This window comes from Hyperolius riggenbachi, chromosome 5 (genome assembly GCF_040937935.1).
Source record: "Hyperolius riggenbachi isolate aHypRig1 chromosome 5, aHypRig1.pri, whole genome shotgun sequence".
NCBI classification, from domain to species: Eukaryota; Metazoa; Chordata; class Amphibia; order Anura; family Hyperoliidae; genus Hyperolius; species Hyperolius riggenbachi.
Window position 1 is genome coordinate 280,709,961 of NC_090650.1, and position 24,612 is coordinate 280,734,572.

Here is a 24,612-nt window from a genome sequence, read left to right on the forward strand (position 1 = left end):
AAGATTAATTTACACACACGTTAAAATAAATTGTATATCTGCATGGAGGATTAAAAAACTAAGCATGAAACATTTAAAATAGCCTAATTCAAAGATATAAAATAGTCCCAATAAATCTGGGCCCCATAGAAGTTGTTGAGGACCACAAGCCTACACCCCCCTAGTGACCAAGCCATTTTTTACAACTCAGCACACTTTAGCTTTAACAGTGTGCTGCACGGCCATACAACTTAGCACACAAATTAATCTGCCCTCCTTTTCTTGCCATCAACAGAGCTGTCTGTTGGTGGCATCTGATTGCTGCTGCTATATGTTTGTTTGTTTTTTTACTAAGTAAGTTGTAATATTTTTTTTTCAGGGTCAGAGTTTTTTTTGTTTAAATTTATGCACCTCTCCTGGGGACAGCTCAATGACAGAGCTGTCCCCCGTACAGCGCTGCACTATATCGCAGCCCTGTACAAGCAGTTTCGGCTGTTTTCTTTTTTCATGGTTGTTTACCATAACTCAATGGGCATCCGCACGTGCGATCCTGTAAGGCTTGGTGGTGTATTCTCCACAGTCAGCATGCAACGCATGAGCTGGCGTGGAGGAGGTACACACACTAGCACCAGGAAACAGGCTATCCCTAGTATAGTGGAGGGGAGGACTGACTCCAATAGGAGATTGAGGACAGGTAGACAGAATGAACGCTTGCTAGCTAGCGGCTACTTAGCGACAGCAAGCGTCCAAAACCAGACAGACTGGAATGAGGCAGCCAATGCGCTGCGGCGATGGCGTGCCTCACAAAGACAGGACAGGACAGTCAGAAAATAGCAGGATTAAGATAGATGAACGTAACACAGATAAATATACAATAAGTATGCTTTCCTAGCGCACCACAATTACAGCTATCAATGAAACTATTTGTAACGTCTGACTAACATATGTATATATCGGCAATGAACCGATATATGACATAAGCAGGAACGCTGACTAACACTGGAGCAAAACAGGGAACAGGGCTCAGAAGGATTCGCTATCTCTTCGCAGAGATGAACGCAATCCACAAACGGTAACAGGACAGGATTCAGAAGGATTCGTTATCTCTTCGCAGAGATGAACGCAATCCACAAACAGTGACAGAACAGGATAACTAGCTCAGCACGGGTGTTCACGGTACGCGCAAACTACCAAAACGTGCTGGAAAACTGACTAACTGAACACAGGAAATAAACAGTTCGTGTACGTATATATCAGCAACACTGATATATCAACGTAACACAAATACAAGGAAAATAATAAACGTGCTGGTATGCATATATATTGGCAATGAACCAATATATGATGCAAAACCAGCAAAGTATCTTTAGAACAAGAAACACGATCGGGGGCTAAAGCGACAGCAAGGCAGGCTTAAGCTGAAGCTATGAAAACCCAAGGAAACCCTGCAGGAAGCAGATCTTTATACTGAGATCATCCAATGGGAGCAGACATGCAGATTCCCACACAGGTGAATGATAATCAGTCACAAGCTGACAGCAGGGAAAGACAGACAAAGCTATGCAACTTGCATGGAAATACATCAGAACTGCCTGAGCTGCAGCACTACTTCCAGCAATAGCTGCTGCAGCAGCGATCATTACAGTACCCCCGCCTTTAAAAGCGGATTCCAGACGCTTTTCAAAACTGAAATTTCCAACAAAACAGTCTGACTGATAATTCATGATGACCGGGACAGCCCGGCAAGACCGAATTCCAGAATCAGTCCCCACAAGACTGGACCCATCAGAACCAGAACTTACAGAACCATGCCCATCAGTACTACAAGCCCCAATGTGACACCCATCAGAACCATGAATTCCAGAAGAAAGCCCTCCGAAATTCCCTGAGCGATACCCACCGCCTTCCAGGAACCGTTCAGAAACGCCAAAGCCTTTGCAATGCCCACCGGTACTGTCTTTACCAACACAAAACCCACTGTTGAACCAGTCCAAGGCACCAGGACAAGTTTTCCTAGAGACCTCCCAGAACACCTTGAAGCTCCAAAGAGATCCCCATAGGTCAGAATGCCCCTTAAGCTCACATGGAGAACTATCAAGAACCCCTATGGAACCTAGGGCAATTCCCGAGTCAGGGCCACAAGGACAAACATCAATATCAGGGCTTTCAGGGACCAGAACCATCTCTGGGCATGCAGGCAGACTGGCAATATCAGTACGTGTTCCCACTAAGGAAGCATCAGAGCACGCTAACACCTTAGACACACTTGGGCATTCTGGCACACAAAGAACATCTGGGCACACCGGCACAAGAGAAACCTCTGGGCATGTCAAGGAACTGTGAGCCTCAGGGTCAGCCAAGACAGGACCAAAACCAGGACTGGCCAAAAAAAAATCATCATGACTAAACTTCGCAACTACTGGACTTTTACACGAGAATGCTGGATCAGACTTAGATGTCGCTGATTCCAGCAAAGTCAGTAACAAATCAGATTCAGGGGCACTAACAAGACAGGACAAATCTTCTGATGTATGCACTGAACCAGACAGGGACTCCACAACTACCTCTGGACTGGACAGAGACTCATTTAATACACTGGATTGGAGCTCATGAGGCGCTGCAGAACAAGTCAGTATTGCAGCAGCCCCCACTGGACTAGGCAAAACTGAGGAATTCCCTGGACAGGAAGGGGACTCTGGAACCTCTGCCACAGCGGCCAGAGAACCAGAATCTTTCAGGATACAGGGCTGGGTTTCAGGAACACTCATCAGACCGGACTGAAATTCTGAGATTTCTATTATTTTGACCAGAGAATCAGAATTATCCATGTTACAGGGCAAGACTTCTGAAACATTCAGAGGACAGGGCTGGAGTTCCTCGGCTGTTACAACACTGGAGAGGGACTCAACAACATTGGTTAAATCAGACTGTGTACAGGACAAGGTATCTGACACACTTGCTGACGAGGACAATATTTCAATGGCTTCTGCTTTGCTGGGCAGAAATTCATCAAGTTTTATTAGAGCAGACTGTAATTCCAAAACAGCTGCTAGACAAGTGAATATTACTGCAACACCAACTGAGGTAAGCAGTGCTTCAGCCTCCTCTGCTAGAGGGTTTAAAGTATCCAAAGTACTGGGTGAAGCATAAGACTCTGCGACCACAGCTTCACTGGACAGGATCACTGAACAGTCCATATTGCAGGGCAAAACCATGGAAGCACCTGCTGGACAGCATAATGATTCTGTGACCTGAGTTTCATTGGAGAGATCTACTGCACAATTCATGGTACAGGGCAAATTTATTGGAAAATTTTCTGAACAAGGTAATAATTCTGCGATTTCAGGTTCACATAGCAGATGCTCTGAGCTATTCACGAAACTATAGCGAGGTGTAGAAACAGGAAGATCAAGACACAATGTTTGCGCATCTGAATCACCATTCATTTGTAAAATTGGAAAATTCAAATGCTGGGGTTCTGAGTTTACTAGACAGGATTGCTGGGACTCGGAAACTGATGTAGTGCATCTATTGGCATCTGCTGGATCAGACAGGAGTTGAACTTTATTAACACAGGTAATTTCTGCAGAAGTGTTTGCAGAGACAGGCAAGATTTTTCGGGTGTCTGTTTCACTAAACAAAGAGTCATGAGTACTGGCTAGGCTGGACTCGGAAGTCAGCAGGACCTCTGGATTCTCTGCTGAGAAATTTGCGCAGGGCAAGGTTAAGAATGTATCAGTGGCTTCTGTTTTACTGGGAAGTAACACTGAGTTATCCATGGTACAGGGTGGAATTGCAGGAACTTCAATTTCACACAAAAAGAGCTCCGAATCACCTGCTGAATCAGCCAAAGGTGCTGAAGCAGGCGGGTCAGAACGCCAAATTTGCGAATTCGGAGTCACATAAAAATCATCCAAAATCAGTTCCCACACATCAATCAAGGGAGCCACACAGTCATACCTACACACACCAGCCTCTATTAGGTTATAGGCTGACTTAATGCATGCGTTCAATACCATTTCACTTTTTGCACTGTAAAATTGACAAAATGAACTTGAATCATTCTTCCATTCACAGACCAGGGCTTCCATCTCTCCCCTCTCGAATGGAGGATCCCATGCATACTTAACAGCGAAACATTTAGGCTGATCACAGTCTGCAGATATGATTGTGGCAGGCACATGTATAGGGTTAATTAGCAGGTGATTGGCAGATTCCTTATTCTTAAGAATCTCCAATACCTGTAGCAAGTGTTGAACTGTAGTGTATGCAAACTTCCCTTGGTTCACAAATAAGTTGATTTGTTCAATACTCTGTAATATCTCATCATAATCATACTCAGATAATTCTTTTAAACAAAAATCTTTATTTTCCCTAGCCAGGGAGGAAAGTTCATTAGTAGTTTCATAAGTCCATTTAACTCCCCTGAAAGACAATTGCATTTCATTATCTGTTAATGGCAAAATCTCATTATAGGTCTCAGTCGCTAAGGATAACGATTCTGCAGATTGGACACGTTTCTTAGAACGTTTGCGTTTTGCCTTTGACCTTGCGGGTTTTGGTGATTTATTCAAAGCTGCAGGAAAATTATCAGTAACACTTTCTGCTTGCTGCTCATTCTTGCAAGCAATTGAAGGAGCAGCTGATTGGCCTGCTGCCAGGAGTTCATTAAGAGGAAAAGGCAATGGATCTATGCGCAACCAGTTATGGATCACAAACGCTAGAAATTCCAGCGGTCTATCTTTCAAATCGGAATGATTGAGAACATCAAATGCCCACTGGAATAATTCCCCTTTAAACAAAATATAACTTAGTTGGAGTGCCCAGGTTGAAACAGGAGTCGCTTGGAGATCAGGATTGGTCAGGAACCTGGCACATTCAGAGAAAAACTCATTTTCTGTTTCAGAGCTAAGTTCTTCAAATTTCTTAAAGGAACAGGAACCATAATTAACAGTGTCATACTTTCTGGGAATCCCCCCCACAATGGGGATTGGTAATGGGGTTTTCATAATGTAAGGCTTGGTGGTGTATTCTCCACAGTCAGCATGCAACGCATGAGCTGGCGTGGAGGAGGTACACACACTAGCACCAGGAAACAGGCTATCCCTAGTATAGTGGAGGGGAGGACTGACTCCAATAGGAGATTGAGGACAGGTAGACAGAATGAACGCTTGCTAGCTAGCGGCTACTTAGCGACAGCAAGCGTCCAAAACCAGACAGACTGGAATGAGGCAGCCAATGCGCTGCGGCGATGGCGTGCCTCACAAAGACAGGACAGGACAGTCAGAAAATAGCAGGATTAAGATAGATGAACGTAACACAGATAAATATACAATAAGTATGCTTTCCTAGCGCACCACAATTACAGCTATCAATGAAACTATTTGTAACGTCTGACTAACATATGTATATATCGGCAATGAACCGATATATGACATAAGCAGGAACGCTGACTAACACTGGAGCAAAACAGGGAACAGGGCTCAGAAGGATTCGCTATCTCTTCGCAGAGATGAACGCAATCCACAAACGGTAACAGGACAGGATTCAGAAGGATTCGTTATCTCTTCGCAGAGATGAACGCAATCCACAAACAGTGACAGAACAGGATAACTAGCTCAGCACGGGTGTTCACGGTACGCGCAAACTACCAAAACGTGCTGGAAAACTGACTAACTGAACACAGGAAATAAACAGTTCGTGTACGTATATATCAGCAACACTGATATATCAACGTAACACAAATACAAGGAAAATAATAAACGTGCTGGTATGCATATATATTGGCAATGAACCAATATATGATGCAAAACCAGCAAAGTATCTTTAGAACAAGAAACACGATCGGGGGCTAAAGCGACAGCAAGGCAGGCTTAAGCTGAAGCTATGAAAACCCAAGGAAACCCTGCAGGAAGCAGATCTTTATACTGAGGTCATCCAATGGGAGCAGACATGCAGATTCCCACACAGGTGAATGATAATCAGTCACAAGCTGACAGCAGGGAAAGACAGACAAAGCTATGCAACTTGCATGGAAATACATCAGAACTGCCTGAGCTGCAGCACTACTTCCAGCAATAGCTGCTGCAGCAGCGATCATTACAGATCCCTGCTAATCCCTTCCCCCCCCCCCCCCCACCCCAGGACTTGACACTGATCGGTGTTAGGAGGTCCTGGGAGAACCTTCCTGACATCTATGGGTGTTAGGCAGTCGGGAAGAGGTTGATAAGAAGCTTTTCTATGGTCAGATAACTACCCCTGTGGGCTAAGTGCCAGGCCAGGCTCAGATCCTGGATGGTATATGGATAGGCTCTGGTCTCTCTGACAGCATGTGTCCAGCAGTTTTAACTCTTTCTCCGCTGGAGGGTGGAGATGGTAACAAGAGATGATTCCCCTACCCCTAGCAATCTGGCCGCTTGCCTTAGGGAGAGAGTTTGGCATTTTATCCAATTATGCCATAACTCTGTGTATGTCCGACATGATATAAAAAAAAAAAAACATTTTAGACTCTTTTATCCATGCTTGTTTTACCACCTTCTCTGTCTAGGGAATTGGTATCTCAGGCTGGGAACCAGCTATCCGATCGATTAAACTCTCAGAAGGTGTACTGAGCTTGTCGCATTACGCACTGTGAATTGTGAATGACCGGGCCTAAGCAGTTCCAAAATCATGTGGAATTATATCTACCAGAGTTGAATTAATGAACAGTGAATTTCATCCCCCTTGCCAGGCAATGCGGAGGAATGTGGTTTTGGACAGGCATACATTTACAACTGGTGATTTTGTTTCTAGCCCCTGAACTCTCCTTTTCAATATCCTTTGAAGTAGACCCAAAGGATATGAGGTGGTTCTGCTTTAGGGTTTATTGGCTTCTCTCTAAGGGAGAATAAACAAACAACCATTTCCCCTTAGTGCGGAGACCCGGCAGAAGGAAACACTGTTTTTCTTTTTAAAACGGGCTACAAAGTTAAAGTGAAACTCCTAACCAAGCTTTGTGTGCTCGATTTTTTGCAATTGCACAGAGGGCGCAGGTGAATTCGTGACATCCCTGGCCCCATCATATCCCCAAATCCACTGCAGGAGTTATTGGGTAAATGGAAGTATGACTGCATTCCCTAAACAGAAGGTGCGGTGGGATATGACAGGGCTTTGATCAAACTTTAATCTTCCTGAAAATATATACTCATTTTTCTCTATATATAAAGATGAAATCCGGCACCATCAGTAATTTGCTCTTTCACTTTAATGACAAGGTACTGGCATAGTTACAACGTTTCGGAGGACTAACCTCCTTTATCAAGTATTACCAGCATCTGAAGAAACACATAACATGTTACAATATATATACAGCTTGATTTCAAAAGTTGGCCAATCAGCTTTGCAGAGTCGCTATTTGGGCGACCAATCCCCTTACGTCCGCCGCGCGGACCTTATGGGGAACTGTTACTTAATATGCACAAGCTTACGCTCCAATAGCAGAGCACTTACGGACAGTCAGCCGTGCGACGCACGGGGGCGGGGCCCAGACGACCGCTCACAAACGCCGACCAATACGGACGCATGTCCCCAGATGACTTACATCAAGTACCGCCCCTTAAAAGAGCGGACCTGATGGGGGACAGTGCTCCGTAAGACGGGAGAAACTCCGCCTATGGGCAGCGTTGTATGACATGCGCGATAGGCGAACTAAGTCCGCCCATCCCACCGTCACCAGGCAACCATCCAGGCGTCCACAGCCAGCGCGCACGGCGCTGTCTTACTCAGTTACAGCAACATATGGTGGAAATCCATCTAAGGAAAAGAGAGAGCACATAATCACTACACCAAAGCTCACTACATAGCTCAGTACTATTGGGCATCATATGCAGCAACTCAAAATTAATAAAATAATAAGAAAACAACAAAATAACAAAATTAATGAAATATTACTAGATAAATGGCATCATATCATATTCCCTATTCATGCCTCTAGGTTCGAGTGTATCAAGTCTGCGTATCCAGATAGCCGCCCTATATAATAATTTTTTAATTCTATCACCCCCACGTCTAGGTGGCTGGACTTGCTCTAATATTTGGAACCTCAGCTGGCTTACAGAATGGTTAGCATGACTAAAATGGGAAGGGACTGCCAGTTCATTGGCATGGTTTCTAATTGTGCTCTTATGTGCTGATAGTCTAACTTTCATGGGTTGTGTGGTCTGCCTAATATAGAGAAGACCACACGGACACTTTAATGCATAAACAACATAACGTGAGTTGCAGTCAAACTGTCCACCGATCCCAAACCTTGCACCCGAATGGGGATGTGAAACATAGTCACCTTTAATAACACTATGGCAATGGACGCAATTTAAACAGGGATAGGTGCCATTTGGGCGAGCCTACAGAGCACCCCCATCCCTCTGGGTGCCCATGTCTGCCCGCACCAATTTATCCCGTAGAGTTGGGGCACGTTTGTATGACATCAGTGGACAGCTCTGAAACTTTTCAATATGTGGAAAAGCAGTTTTAAGAATATTCCAATTGCTGCGTATAATGCCCGCCACTGCATCACTATATACACTGTATTGACTCACAAATAGTACTCTCTTAGAATTAGTTGGTCTACGACGAACATGTTGACTCCTATTTGTTCCCACATTGGTCCTAGCTCTACTAAGCAATCGTTGTGGATACTGTCTCTTAGCAAACCTGTCCTGTATCTCATCTAATCGTTGTTCTCTAAGTTGTTCATTTTCTACTATCCTATTAATTCTCTGAAACTGACTTACTGGAATGGAACGTTTAGTGGCTGCCGGGTGGAAGCTATCAAAACACAATGTTGAATTGGTGTCCGTAGGTTTAATATAAAGGTCTGTGCCCAACCTACCCCCTGTGACACTCACCATTGTATCCAAAAAGCTCACCTCCCGGCAATCACTATGTATAGTGAGTCTGATAGCTGGACATTGCTCATGAAGGTTCTCAACAAATTGTTGTAGGCCTCGAATGTGATCCCCTCCACACGCAAAAGACATCATCAATGAAACGAACCCAACAAAGGGCATTGCTAGTAAATATCTCGCTAGTATAAACGAATGTCTCTTCATAAGTGTTCATGAAGATGTTAGCGTAGGAGGGGGTCACATTCGAGCCCATCGCTGTGCCCCTCAGCTGTAGGTAGAATTGGTCCTCAACCAGGAAATAATTACACGTCAACAACAATTGCAACAAATCACATAGAAATTTAACCTGCTTGTTATCAAAATCAGACGCACACCTAAGGACGGACTCGACTGCCTCTACACCCCCATCGTGAGGGATGAAGGTGTAGAGGCTCTCAACGTCCAATGTGACCAATAAAGCCCCCTCTGGAATCTCAGGCTACTTCTTAATAGCATCAATGAATGTTGTCGTATCTCTCAAATGATTTACCAGACACAACGTAAGGTCACAACACAACATCCAAATATCTAGCCATGGGAGAAAATATAGAGTCTATCCCGGCCACAATGGGCCGACCCGGTGGCCGGGACAGACTCTTATGTATTTTTTGGGCAGATGTAGAAGACCGGTATGATTGGATTAGGTTGAATAAGATATTCCTTAAGCTTAATATCTATGATCTCATCATCAACTGCCTTCGTTCAATAATGTCAGGATCTTATTATTTTCCAGGATAAGATTCCAGGATAAGTAAAATTAGTGAAACCTATTTTTTTTTTAAACTCTTTTTTATTGAAGAATGTATCAAAGAATTATGAAAATTACATTCAGTACAGGATTCCAATTAACATTTATATAAGAACAACTTCAGAAAATATAGAACTAACAAGATTGCAGGATATATTACTAATTGTCAATACAGTGTCAATCAACTGAAGAGACATAAGTTTGTACCAAAATTCTTGTAAGACTTACAAATTTCTAATTGCATAGTGATAAAGTCAAAGGCATCGTCTCTCCAAGGTAGTGTTTGCCTTAATCAAATATTACAGACACTGCAATACAGTCTGTCTTGTGAGGAATAAAAGTGACATAAAATATAAACATTAGCTAAAACAACATCTACTACTTAGCTGCACCGTGGGGTGAACCCTATTTTTATACACAAACCAAAGCAGTGTTTATAAGATCTCTCTTTTTTTGTTTTTTGTTTTTCCTTTTGACTAAATTATGACTAAATTTTCTCATGCTTGCTTGCTTTCACTACCCATGACCCGACCCACACCTGCAGTTCACTACCCGCAACCCGACCTGTAACCCGATTAGAATCAAAATAGGTACCCAAACCCGACCCGCAGGTACCCGACCCAATGCAGGTCTCTAATTCCCAGTATCAGCGGACAATGAACAGTTTGCAAATTTGTACCAATCCACAATTCTGATCTTCTTACATGGCACTTTTTAAAAGCATAAACATTAAAGAGACCCCTTCTTAACAAAACTTTCACTTCCCCCTTAGAAAAATGACGTATGGGGGGAGTGACTGTGCTCTATTCTATGATAGTGATTTGATTAAAATACTTTAATTTTAAATACGTGTTACTCATATTACAGCACCTCAGGCGCATGTTTAGTCTAATTGAAATGCAGCTGTAAATGACATACTCTGCGTAGGTGCTCCAGTCAACAAGACTTGTTTTCGCTCCCCGTTCACAGCCACTGTCCCACTTGCAAACGAAGTACCCAGTTTACTCTGTTCCTGTAATACATGACTCATGACAAGTTACACATTGCTATGAATACATATGTAGACATTCCAAAGTAAATGTATAATGTAAATAATTCAAAATTGGGATTCACAGATTTGTGATCTGCTCTCTCCACATCAGGTCTGATCAGTGACATAGAGGGGGATGGTTTACAGAGAGCAATGATCATTCAGACCAAATGTGCATATTTCAAATTACAGATAGGTGATACAGTTCATGTATGTAGAGAATACATGAGAGACACAAGCTTTACACCAGTGACTTGGTGGCAATAATGGATTTCTCAGTTAAAAGCTCAGAACCCTTAAAACCAGCATACATAAATTAATATACGCTAATACATCGTTAAACGGTACCTGAACTATAATTGTGGGAATACACCACAAGTTTTTTCAGCAGATAGATGATTTGATAGATAATTTCCGACATGTCCGATCTTATTTTCGATCGTTTTTCTGATCGATTTCTCATAGAAGTGAATGGAAATTGATAAGAAAAGATAAGAAAATTGATCGGAAAATCGATCGAAAATAAGATCGGACAGTAAATCGACTGAAAAAATGTCATCGTGTATTCCCAGCATAAGGAAGATGCAGGCTTTGTTTGGCTGTTTGCCAGAATGATAAGTATACAGTGATCAGTATGCCAATGCTCATCCTGTTTTCTGTCCTGTACTTTGTTTAACATGACAAAGTGATTTATCTAGGCAAGTGAGGCAAAAATCAAGCACATGCCCAGGATAACCAATAAAGAATTTTTGTTTCCTGACTGGTTGGAAGTTGACTGGTTGCCCTGCGCAACAAGTATAAATTTTGCTCCAGTTTTGTTTGCACCAATCTTGATAAGTCAGCCCAAGTTACACCTGAGATGCATAAGTAGGAAGCTAAGCTGACTGTACTCAGCCACAGTGTGTAACTGAATTTACTGTCCAGACATATACAGTAAAAAGTATATAGGGATATGTAAAGCAACAGCGTTTCTTTTTGTTATAAAATTCTGGGACACCTGTTATAATAAAGGCTCCCGTGAAAAAGGGCGCCAAATATAAATTATATTAAAGTTATTGTTTAGTAAAATGGGCGCCAGGATATCCCATAAAATATAGTTCATAATATTGATATTCTACTATTCCCCAATGTAACCTCTATTTTTATGTTTACTAAACTGAGCATCAGTAAAAGTGATAAAATATAGTTTGTTACTTCATTCATATAGTAAAACATAATTAATACTTTACAATATTTTACTATACTCTAACCTCCTCCTACTCTCACACAGAACCCTCCTCTAGTGGTGCCTAACTTTAAGACTTCCCCTGGTGATGCCTAACCCTAAGACCCCCCCGGTGGTGCTTAACCTTAACTTCACCCCCCCCCCCCTTCCTTCTCCCATAGTTATATAAATTATTATATGATTATGATTTTATTTAACATGAAATCTAAAAAAAATGATAATACAAGAGTCAGAACATAAGAGAAAACTTTTTATATATTTATATGTTTAAAGCGGAACTGTAAATTCCTGTAAAAAAAACAATTTCACTTACCTGGGGCTTCCCCAAGTCCTAAGCAGTCATCCTGTCCCGCGCCGGTCCTGCACAAGCCTCCATTCTCTGCCAGCTACTTTTGTTACCGCCGACTTGCAAGTCTTTTGTTACCGCCGACTTGCAAGCTTTCTTCGCGTTCCAGCCCGTCAATAGCATCTTGCGCTAATAGCGCAGGATGCTGTAGCAGGCGGGAACACAAAGACAGTTTCGCACAGCCTGGAGCACGCAGGTGGAGTTGCCGTCGACAGCGGTGATGAAAGTAACTGGCGCAGGAGAACGGAGGCTTGTGAAGGACCGGCGCGGGGCAGGACGGCTGCTGGAGGCTTGGGGAAGCCCCAGGTAAGTGAAACTCTTTTTTACAGGAATTTACAGTTCCGCTTTAAGTAAGTATATTGAAAAACGATAATTTGTAGCATGAGTGAGAATCGAGTAAGCTGCTCGTTGTGGTGCAAAAAGTTGTAATGTAAATAATTTTTTTCTGAGAAAGCACAGGGAACAGTCTTAGAAACAATTATATAGTTTAGAAACATTTGTTAATTATTGGGTTATTGTAATCAATAAATTTGAGATGAAAATAAAAGTTAACGATAACAAGCGATATAGTGGTTTTATATTTTTGCGGTGCCCTTTTACAAACAATATAATTGTTTTATATTAATGCGGCACCCTTTCTATACACCTGGCGCCACTAAAAAAAAAGATTTGCATTGATGTGAATAAAAACCCTTTTTAAGAAGGGGTGGGATGTCAGCCCCAGACATCTTGATTTATTATAAGAGCATACAAATGGCAAGGGTTATAGACTGGAAAGTGGAAACCTCTCCCAAAACAAGATATAAAATATGGCCATTACTAGAGAGAGAAGAACTCATCTTTGACTCAGTTTTTACTTAAAGGGGAACTGAAGAGAGAGGTATATGGAGGCTATCATGTTTATTTCCTTTTAGACAATACCAGTTGCCTGGCAGCCCTGCTGATCCTCTGCCTCTAATACTATTAACCATAGCCCCTGAACAAGCATGCAGCAGATCAGGTGTTTCAGTGGTTCAGACTTATAAGTCTGATCTGACAAGACTAGCTGCATGCTTGTTTCTGGTTTTAATCAGATACTACTGCAGAGAAATAGACCAGCAGGGCTGCCAGGCAACTGGTATTGATTAAAAGGAAATAAACATGACAGCCTCCATATACCTCTCTCTTCAGTTCCCCTTTAACATCCAGAAATATTAGGAAACTGATTGCGACTACATCCCACCCCTCATAAAACCTACCCTTAGAACCCTTTATGGTCTGCTGACAAACTGGCAGAAACATACTGGTTGGGTGATAACTGAATCAGGTTTTCTGAGTTTAGAAAAAAAAAAAAAAAAACTTCCCCTTTTTTAACCCCTTCCCGAACGCCTAATGCCGATAGGCGTCGGGAAGGTGGCAGCCCCAGGACCGCCTAACGCCAAAAGGCGTCAAGTCCTGGGGGGGTTTACAGAGTATCGCGCACACCATCAGAACACCCGTGGCGCTCATTTCAATTCAACCTGTGCGCTTTATGATGACAAATAGGTCCTATAATGCTACCCAATTGGTTAACCTATTTTGGTTCCTGGACGTAGTTTCTACGTCCAGGAACTATGCGCGCTCCCGCGGCCGATCGCGCGTGCACGCGCACTCCCGGCCGCGGATTCGGTAGCCACGGAATCAATGTATCAGGCTATGGTGCCCGATCATTGATTCCTCTCCCCCGCTGAAAAAGTGACAGCTTCTCTCGGAAGCTGCGCCTTTTCTGGCCATTCCCTCTCCGATGACTCACTCTAAGCGTCTGTTACGCTTAGAGTGACGTCATGTAAACAAACTCATGGCCGCCATCTTGTGGCCAAAAAGTAATACTACACCTGTAAAAAAAAAATAAAAAAAAATTAACACACATTTACATTATAAATCTATTGTTTACCTCCCACCCTCTCAAAACTACCCAAATAAAATGTTTACTATAAAAAAAAAAAACCATTACAATAAAAAAAAAAAAAACATGTAAATATTTACCTAAGGGTCTAAACTTTTTAAATAGCAATGTAAAGATGAAATATTTCTATATTTTTTTTATTTTAAACTTGTAAATAGTGATAGATGCAAAATGGAAAAAATGCACCTTTATTTCCAAATAAAATATTGTCGCCATACATTGTGATAGGGACATAATTTTAACGGTGTAATAACCGGGACATATGGGCAAATACAATACGTGAGTTTTAATTATGGAGGCATGTATTATTTTAAACCTATAATGGCTAAAAACTGAGAAATAATGAATTTTTCCATTTTTTTCTTATTCTTCCTGTTAAAATGCATTTACAGTAAAGTGGCTCTTAGCAAAATGTACCCCCCAAAGAAAGCCTAATTGGTGGCGAAAAAACAAGATATAGATCAGTGCATTGTGATAAGTAGTGATAAAGTTATAGGCTAATGAATGGGAGGTGAACATTTCTCACGTGAAAACGACGGAACCTGAATGGGTTAATTACTTACCAATTATCAACACATTAACATATAAAAAGCACCCACTGTGCAGTCCCATTCACAGAGGTGCTAAGCTTTGGAATAGATCTGCATGAGGTGAGTCCCTAATTACCATATATACTCGCATATAAGCTGAATTGTTTAGCACAAAAAATGTGCTCAAAAGTCCACCCCTCTGCTTATATGCGAGTCACCTACTTTGAGTGGCCATTTCTGTGTAGGACAGGAGCTCCTCCACTTTCAGTGATGATGCGGGATGCAGTCCTCGCGTCCTGGATGGCAGGAGAGTGCCTGCAGGAGAATGTGAGGCAGAGTGGGGTATCCGGTATTAGTGGAAGGTGGGATTGTAGGGCAGGATCGGATGCCAGCAAAGCTTGACAGGTGCTCCTCCACTTTCAGCCACAAGCGTGTCCCGCTTTCCCTGGTGGTAGACAGAATGTGTTATGAATCTGGGCAACCAATGCTGCCAGTGACATGTCTGGGGGATCCCCAATCATTGTGCTGGTGATTCAGTGCGGGCTATGTGACTCCAGACACGTCACTGCCAGCACCGGTGCCCCGATCCATAACACATTCTGGCCACCGACGTGCAGGGAAAGCAGGACACGCGAGTGAAAGTGGAGGAGCACCTGTCTCGTGTTGCTGGCATCCGATCCTGCCCTCCGATCCTGCCTTCCACTAATATCGGACACTCCGCTCTGCCCCACATTCTGCTGCAGGCACTCTCCTGCCATCCAGGACGGCAGGTTCTTCAATTGATCCAGAGTTCCCGAAATCACAGGTACTAAAATCTGATTGTAAATATATGCCTACTGGGTGCACATTTGGCTGTGGGGAGGGGGCTGTCTAACACCTGAGTGCACATTTGGCTGTGGGAAGGGGGCTGCCTAACACCTGGGTGCACATTTGGTTATGGAGAGGGAGGCCACCTCATTGCTGGGAGCACATCACAATATTTATACTGGGGGGGCTTAAATGCGAGTCAATGACTTTTTCTTGATTTCTAACGTAAAAGCTGGGTAGTCGGCTTATATGTGGGTCGGCTTATATGTGGGTATATACGGTAATTTTAAATTTCACTGTTGTAAAATGCTTTATGTTTGTTTTACATCTCCTGCCACTTCACTATACTGGCTTCACTACTTCACATGTTATTGTTATGTAGGCCCATTTTGGTCCTTAATCCTCTGTGCCTTAATATTGCACCGGCCCGCCCTCCCCATAGCACCTTCCACCCCACTCATTATCCTTCCTTACCCTGCACATTTTTGTTTATCCTACCATACCCTGCTCTTATTCTTATTTGTATCTTACCATAACTTGCACATATTTTAACATATAGCCTATATTATTTGAATCTTACCATAACTTGCACATATTTTAACATATAGCCTATGTGTAACAGCACCAATATTTTTGCACATATTTTTACCAAGTGACCATTGTCCTGATATAACATAGTTATAGCTATATTTTGCCATGAACTTTACTGAGCCTAAGTTCTCTCTGTCATACAGTCATATGCTCCTTTTATAGCCTGAGGAAGTGGGATATACCTGCAAAACGTGGTGCACCTGCCTGGAGTATATAAATAAACTAATTTTTGTTGAAAAAATAAACAGCATCTTGTGTCTACTTCGAAGGGGTAAGTCAACCACTACCTTCTTCATTTTAAACGTTTTAGTCATTTTTATCCTTCTGGCGCCTCTGTACAATTGTACGCTACCTGAAGTGACAGGGATATGGAGGCTGCCATTTTTCTTTTCGTTTAAACAATACAGATGCCTGGCTGTCCTGCTATCCTCTGTCTCTAATTCTTTTAGCCATAGATCTAGATTAGGCATACAGATCAGATGTTTCTGACTGCAGTCTGACAGCATTTGCTGCATATTTGTTTTATGAGGATGATTCAGACACTACTGATGCATGAAAGATCAGCAGGAAAGCCGACAACGGGTATTGTTGAAAAGGAAATAAATGTGGCAGCATCCATATCCCACTCACTTTAATTATAGTATTGATACAACTGACTAACAATTATGTACCCATTAGGCACAAGATGTACTTTTTTCAAGTGAGGCTTAGTAGCTAAAGGTTTTAACAACAGGAAAACTACTACTGAGATAGAATAGAAGTGAAATTCTAGGTGGATGTGCAGACAGGGGAGAAGAAAAAGCTGGCTTATTTTACTAACGTGTGAACATCAGGATAGATTAATAGATACTACAGAGGAACTTACTTCAATGCCATGCATAACAAAGGAGGCATTTTTTCTTGGTGGATAGAATCCATAAGCTTTCCCAGTACTCTGTAAGTGATCGCAATCATCACTGTCAAACAGAAACATTTATAAACTGGGTTAGATGCAACCTATAGTGACTGGGTACAATTGACTAATAGCTAGAGTTTTGTGTAATAAAAATGAATGTTTGCTCAGAATAAAGATGTGCATCCTGGATATTAATGGTAGATTAAGTCAGGGAGGCCTAGCAAAAGCCTCATATCTTCTTTGAGATAGAACAGAGGATAACTCAAAAACATAACAAACTTGTGAACAATAGGCCATAGTTATCTCAATATATGCTAAAGTTAATGGGAATCGATAAAAAACAACAACAAAAAAACAGCCAGATACTTACTTAAGGAGAGGGAAGACTCTGGGTCCTATAGAGCTTTCCCGCTCCTCTACCGATCCCCTCCGTTAAGCGTTGGCTCCCCTGTTTGAATCCCCCGCCGTGGGGTCTTCAGAAGTGTTTGGGAGCTGAGTCCTCAGTCCTCACAGTGCTCCCCAACCCTGTCCTCAAGGCCCACCAACACTGCTTGTTTTTGTATAAAGCCACAGAGATAGTTAATCAGCTCTGCTGCAACACTAATTACCCCACTTTTGCTTATGTGTGGTTTCCTGCAAAACGTACTGTTGGTGGGCCTTGAGGACAGGGTTGTGGATCTTTGCACCTGAAGACAGACGGCTTCATATTGCGCACGCGTGAGTGTGCTAGAGAGGGTACTCATGCGTATGCAGTATGGAGTGGCCAGACTTCCAAAGCCTCCTTTGGCGGCAGAAACAGTAGTATTTGGCCGAATTGGTTGAATACTGCCACTGGGGAGCCAGCGCTGGAACGGGGACAGGGAGAGGAGCGGGAAGGTTCTATCGGACCCAGAGCCTTCCCTCTCCTTAGTTAAGTATCTGGCTGATTTTTTTTTAATCGATTCCCATTGACTTTAAATAAACCCAAAAATGTTTCTAAATAATAAGTTAGTGAATCATATACATAGACTGTAAGTAGGAGGAACCGGTTAGAAGAGACCAATAAGTAGTTGGAGGGATAGATTAAATAATCAGAGTGGACATAGTAATATCAACAATAAATATAAAATATGAAAAGATGATATATGACAAGGGATATAGGAATTAACCGGATTCCCTAAGGAGGAGATATGTTTTCATAAAGAATGTGTAACATTCAGTCTACAAACACACTCTTCAATTTAAAAAGATCATTCATGATACTTTTAGGTGATATTTTTCTCTTAAAGTGCACCTCAACTATTGCATAGGACAGAAAGAAAACATATAGAAATGCACCCTGTATGCATTTAGAGACTTTAGCCTGTCTAATTGTCCCTGCTCTGTGACTAAGCACAAGTTGTAATTTGATCCCTTAGCTGCGTCAGCTGACTGCCACGGCAGAGAGCTAATTGGTAAACACAGTATGTTAATAATATGTCTGCTTCCATGAAAGCAGGAAGTAGAGACACTGCAGATTTATTGCAGGATTTGTATCAGCTGTAACAAAGAAATGTTTTTCTGTAAAGGTTATTATGCTGTTCTGTATCTTTTAGAGCAGAGAGGAAGTTCTGAGTTCAGGCCCGCTTTAAGCAAAGATGCTGATCAGCTCTTTGCTAAGTATTCCGTTTGTTTTGCCAGAGCGCTTGATCAAAAGCTTGGACAAGGATAGAGGCTTTTACATAATTATTCCAAATTATGTATTGTTGATTTCAAAGCCAAACTGCTGATATACCTTTTACAAGGGCTCCAGGTAGGGCTTCCAATCACCAACAATGTTCTTCTCTTGCTTTTGTGCCTATGAAGAGAATATCCCAACCAAGCATAGTCATGTTCCCCAGTGACGCTCCACTCTGCTTCTTCAACATACAAAATCTCTAGAGAGAAAAGGGCAAATTATCTCTTTTCGAAATGAGACCACAAAGGTTAGACACAACATGAAGAGTCATACATTGTAAGAATCCTGCATAATCACCACAGAGTGTAAAATCTCCAGGCTGATCACCATGTGCTCCACTTATCGGGCGGTCACATGGGTTAAGGAACTAATTTGTCAATATAAAACAGGAGAGCTTCTGGCACTGCTGCATACATCTCCATTATTTTGTTTTGAACGTGCAGTATGAATATTCGGCTGTAGGGTGCACGTAGAAATTCCAAGCCAAAAGTTACATGCTGGTGTGCAACCATCAACCTTTATTATTGCTATGATATTGTAATGCCAAGGACAGGGCTTCCCAACCCTGTCCTAAAGCACCACCAACAGTGCATGTTTTGTGGAAAACCACAGAGGTAGTTAAATCAGCTCTGCTGAGACACTAATTACCTCACCTGTGAACGTTTGGGGCTTTTTGCAAAACATGTACTGTTGGTGTGTTGGGAAGCCTTGGCCTAGGAGACCTGCCAACTGTTCTTCCTCCTCCTTTCTCCTTGGAACAGGACATGCTCCTTGGCAGGTAGCTGAGTAACATGTTCTGAACAATCACCAACTATGACTTCAGTAAGGCTAGGTCCACACTAGTCCATGACAGATCGGATCTGTTTTAAGGTGGCCATACATGGTACAATTTTTTCATCCAATCTTACCAATTCTATGTAGTATAAGGGAACTGCCTAAATTATCCTTTCAGTATATTTACTTAATTTACCCTTATACTACATAGAAATGGTAAGATTGTATGAAAAAATTGTACCATGTATGGCCACCATTAAACGGATATGGTTAGTAATTTATTTATTTATTTTTCCTCCGTTTTTAACTTTTTATGTAGGTTTGGAGCTGGAGGGTCCCCCATTCCTGCTCCCCTCCAGCTATTTGTGCAAAATTAGTTAAAATGTAAAGTATGCGGAGAGCGGGGATGCATACCTTCATCTCTTGCATTCCACCGCTCGCTGCTTGACTTCCTGCAATGTCGCCCTCTATACTTTGAAGGGCGGCATTGCAAGAAGTGACATGGCAAGCGGAGGAAGTGGAGAGAAGGCAAGCTCCCCGCTCGCTGCATACTTTACATTTTAACTAATTTTGCACAAATAGCTGGAGGGGGAGCGGGGACGGGGGACCAACCGCTGTCACCCCCTTCCTGGCTGCTTACTCTTCCAGCATGGCGGCCCCCTCCCCATCCACAGGCTGTGACACAGAAACGGATCAGTTTCTGTGTCCAAAATTGCCTGTATAGAGGGGGGATTCGTTTTTCTATTGCCTGCCACTACCCCTCCGTGTATCCGGATCCATGTGCAGTCCGGGAAAATCCGGACTGTCCATTCAGGTTTTTAAAACTGATCCCCGTGAACACAGATGGATCCGTTTTTTGGTTGGGTAAAGACGGCTGCTATTTTTAACATTGCTATCCGTGGCTCTGATTTTGATCCTGGCTGAAAAACGGAGCCACGGATACATTTTTAGAGCAATTGTGTACCGACCCTTACTGAAATTTTGTAGCTTTTTTCTTAAGGGGCCCATACACCTAACGATTTTCCCGCCGATATACAGCAGATTCGATCACTGTGATCGAATCTGCTGTGAAATCATTGCGCAATTGCTGACAGAACGATCGATTTCCGTTCGAAATCAATCGTTTACGTCGATTCCCGTCAATCCGTCCGTGCTGAAGATTTTTCTCAATCGCCGGCGGATCGGGAGTGCGTCGATAGCGGCATTCAAATGCCCGACGACCGACGCAATACAGCGGAGATACATTACCTGTTCTGGCCAGCGCGACTCCCCCGGTCTCCGCTGTCTTCTTCTCCGCTCCGGGCTCCAGGGCTGCAGCTTCACTGAACTTTCTGTCCCGGCAGGAGGTTTAAACAGTAGAGCGCCCTCCCCTGGACAGTAAGTTCAGTGAAGCAAGCCAGCCGGACCGGAGACCAGCGCGGAGAAGAAGACAGCGGAGACCGGGGGAGTCGCCTGGGCCAGATCAGGTAATGGATAGCTGGCGGGCAGGCGGCGGCGGCAGCTCCACAGATTGTGATCGGTTTCATGCTGAAATCGATTCACAATCTGTTTGCAGTAAAGGCAGCCATACGATCCCTCTCTAATCAGATTCGATCAGAGAGGGATCTATCTGTTGGTCGAATCTGATGGCAAATCGACCAGTGTATGGCTACCTTTAGTAAACCTACAGATTGTCCTATTTTGGTCAGTTTGAGCAAATTTCCACTGACATAGAAGAAAAGTAAATCTAGCCATACACAGATCAATAGTGTCCTGATGCAGAAAACAATGAATTACTTCATGAATGGATATTGAACAGGTAGTAGTACTCAATGCACCACCTTATCCTCCTTTATAGTGATCAGATATAAAGGCCCACTACCCTTATTCTTTACAAATCCTTATTTTCTAAGCCACACTGACACATATGCACATGATGTGCATGTCAAAAATTAATTAACTATATTTAATACTACGATTTATAGAGTGACCACTGCATATGGAACCTTTAAATTTGAAAGCTTCCTGACAGGCTGTGGGCTGTTAATCTTTTCCATAAACAAGGGGGGGGTGGCCTCAGTGCTGGCTTCTTGTTGAAACCTACTGCTCCTGTGAGAGGCTGCACAGGACCACTGCTGGTGGGCAATAGAAATTCAAAATAGTTTTGACACACCATGCTGACAGAATGTCTAGCGTGATTTTGCAGGGTTCCTAATACCGTAGGTTGCAAGACCTAAAGAAGATACAATTTGAAGTAGCAGAGTGTGATCAACAGTGTGACATGGTGAAGACAGGTCAACACGAGTATAGAGAAGTGACAATTACATTTTTCAGTAGGTTGGTCATTAGTCATTTTAGTGAGAACAGTTTCAGTGAAGTGATTAGAACAGAAGGCACACTGACCAATTGGAGCATTCCTAGTGAGGTGGTGAACCAAGCCTATGTCAATATGTATAAATATGAGCGTTCAAAACAAAAGTTTATTACACAAATTCATAGGCAATATGCATGTTAGATTGATTGGACTGGAAAAATGTATTAGCTATAGGCTCACTATATAACATCAGCATTGGTTCTGGATGTATGCCTGGTTTTCAGGGGCATAAAGAGATGATTTGCATATTCGTGAGTGATGCATCATGGGAAACAACAGTTGCTCACTTAAAGCTGAATTATCACAAATACCTTCTATTTTAAGAAGGCAAAATTATATTCAGCACTACGTTTTAGAGTGACACTTAAGCCTAAAAAAAAAAATTAGTTTTACTCACCTGGGGCTTCCCTTAGCCCCCTGCAGCTGATCGGTGCCCACGTAGAGTTGCTCTGATTCTCCTGTCCCCACCGGCGGCTACTTCTGGTTTCGCCGTCACCGGCAGTCAGACTGGGAACGCGAGTGATTCTTTGCGTTCCCAGCCACAATATCTCCTCCTATGCTGCTATTGCAGCCTTCCTTGCCGCAATAGCAGCATAGGGGGCGATATTGTATTTGGTTGAACTCTATCAACAGTTTGCTGTGTCTATCTGGAGGAGGGGAATCCACCTCGGCCTCCCCGATTTTTAAACTTTTTGTTGACTTTTATCCTTTTAGCACCTCTGTTTGTCTGTACATGTTTTGTGTCTTGTCTTTTTAGTAAAAGAGGCTTTTTGGTCTCTTTGGTTCTGGGTTTAGGGTATTCTGCCAGACATAAAAAATCCTATCACCTTTTCTGGAGCTTCTATGGCCTGAGGAAAATGCAGCCACCAAGCCTCTCTGCTTCCCTCCTCCTGGTGCATATGGTGAACCGATTACAAGATCATCCTTCAAATCCTTATTCACATCAGCAGCCAGCAGAGTCCATCCAAAGTTACAATATGTTTCCTGCAAATGATAAAGTATTGGCAAAATAATAACACAGGTACAAGGTGTAAATAGTATTTGTTGTGGGACATAGTTACAAATAATACTTACTCTGCATTTTATGGTGACATTTGGTTGAGAAGACAACCCGTCTCCTTTTTCTCCAAAATAAACATAAACAGACCCCTAAAAATCAAGAAGGATTTTATCAAATGTTATACAACCTAACGGTACTATACACTACTGTTCTATTTATATATGTGTTTATTATTCAATTTTCCATCTTTTCCTGCACCCACCAGACATTTCTGCTGAAGATCAGTGACTTTACTGTGTGCACATTTATGTGTAAATGTTATTTTCTACACTCTAAGGCCTGGAACCCACTAGCAGCACTTTTCTAAGCCTTCTGTAAGTGCATGTGATTTGAAAAGCTCTTGCTAATGTAATGCTATGGGTGTGATCCCACTTGAGTGATGTGATTTTATAAAAATCCCCTATAGCATTGCATTAGCAAGAGCTTTTCAAATCACAAGTGCTCAGAAAAGCATAGCTAGTGGGTCCCAGACTTCAAGCTGTAGACACTCTGTGAGTGGGTTTTGAGCGCTTTTGTGACCATCAGCGCTTTATGAGCTTTTTGTTTAAATGCTCCCATTGAGGGCCCTGACATACCAAAGCGTGTTTTGCAAGTCATTTTCATTTTTATTAAAAACGCCTCCATTGACTTACATTAGAATTACCATCTGTTTCTCTTGTTGATGGAGTTTTCAGCCTCTATCTTTTGGAAAGCCTAATACTGTATGTAACAGCATTGATCTGCAAACTGAGTGTAATATTACCAAGCGGCTACAAGATGTATACATGTAAAAAGGGCGCCATGGAAATTTGGGCGAAAAATGTCTCACCCTGCTGTGGCAAATTTTTCTTGCAGCGTTAATTACTATTCCCCCTTCAAGGCATGGTAAAGTAGGGGTAAGATGAAATTAATCTTCCAGCTGTTGCTGGCGACCAAATTGCGCTGTTTTTATATTAACTTGGGTTCCGTCTTTTGCTGTTTTTATATTAACTTGGGTTCTGTCTTTTGCTGGGCCCAGTCTTCTTCTCTCTGCAGGTCCACACTATTCAAGTCAAAAGTGAAACTTTCTGTTGGTGTATTTGGATCCTCTGTGATAGCTGCTACAGCAGCAAATTACACCGATATAGCATGGTATATCTATCAGCACCATATTAAATACATAACAAGATAAGAATGTATATTTTATACAAAGATATCTTACTGTATATGTAAGCTGGGATCCTCCTACTGATGGTGCTCCCACCGCCAGGTCTAGTTGGCCATCAGCATTAAAGTCCAGCACTGCTACTGAAGATCCAAACCTACCAGAGGACTGTAGGGTAAATTAAAATATTGCGTTAATGCCTCTAAAGTAGACGTTCTAAAACTTGTATTCAGTTTCACTAGCAGTGCACATTTTGTGACTGTCCAGAAAATACAGAGGAATTAGCCATTGACATTAGCTACATTTTAAAGATTTCTATATGGAAAAACCATAAACGTTCTCAGGATTTGAGGCTTCAGACAGGAAAACTAAATACACAACACAATTCCAAAGCAAATTCAGAAAAGCCCCAAATGTTTCTGTGAACAAAGTTAGTTTAGAAGGTCCTGGTGCCTCTCTATGTGGACACTTTTAAAAATATATGTGCTGCCTATGGCTGCTCCTCCTGAGCAAATCATAGAAAAGCAGGTCTGATTAATGAACAAACTCATCATCTGCAGCTATTACAGTAACTAGTATGTGCTTTACTACTACAGCTTTGTGTTTG

At 42.4% G+C, this 24,612-nt stretch overlaps 2 protein-coding genes across 5 annotated transcripts in view; one reads left to right on the plus strand and one right to left on the minus strand.

Annotated features, from left to right (window-relative positions):
• Window positions 1-22,707, plus strand: part of MRS2 (magnesium transporter MRS2) — a 77,239-nt gene extending 54,532 nt beyond the window's left edge. Inside the window, exons 12-13 of the transcript XR_011020895.1 lie at window positions 16,248-16,375; window positions 22,618-22,707. The gene's annotated coding sequence lies outside the window, so the exon portion shown is untranslated. The remainder of the gene's footprint in view (window positions 1-16,247; window positions 16,376-22,617) is intronic.
• GPLD1 (glycosylphosphatidylinositol specific phospholipase D1) overlaps window positions 1-24,612 on the minus strand; it is a 90,268-nt gene that overhangs the window by 7,628 nt on the left and 58,028 nt on the right. For all 4 annotated transcript variants that reach the window (XM_068236978.1, XM_068236976.1, XM_068236979.1 and 1 more), the window contains 6 exons: window positions 24,063-24,173; window positions 22,897-22,971; window positions 22,650-22,806; window positions 18,753-18,894; window positions 16,970-17,060; window positions 10,570-10,663 (listed from right to left, as the gene is read on the minus strand). In XM_068236978.1, the coding sequence (XP_068093079.1) occupies window positions 10,570-10,663; window positions 16,970-17,060; window positions 18,753-18,894; window positions 22,650-22,806; window positions 22,897-22,971; window positions 24,063-24,173 (670 nt within the window). The remainder of the gene's footprint in view (window positions 1-10,569; window positions 10,664-16,969; window positions 17,061-18,752; window positions 18,895-22,649; window positions 22,807-22,896; window positions 22,972-24,062; window positions 24,174-24,612) is intronic.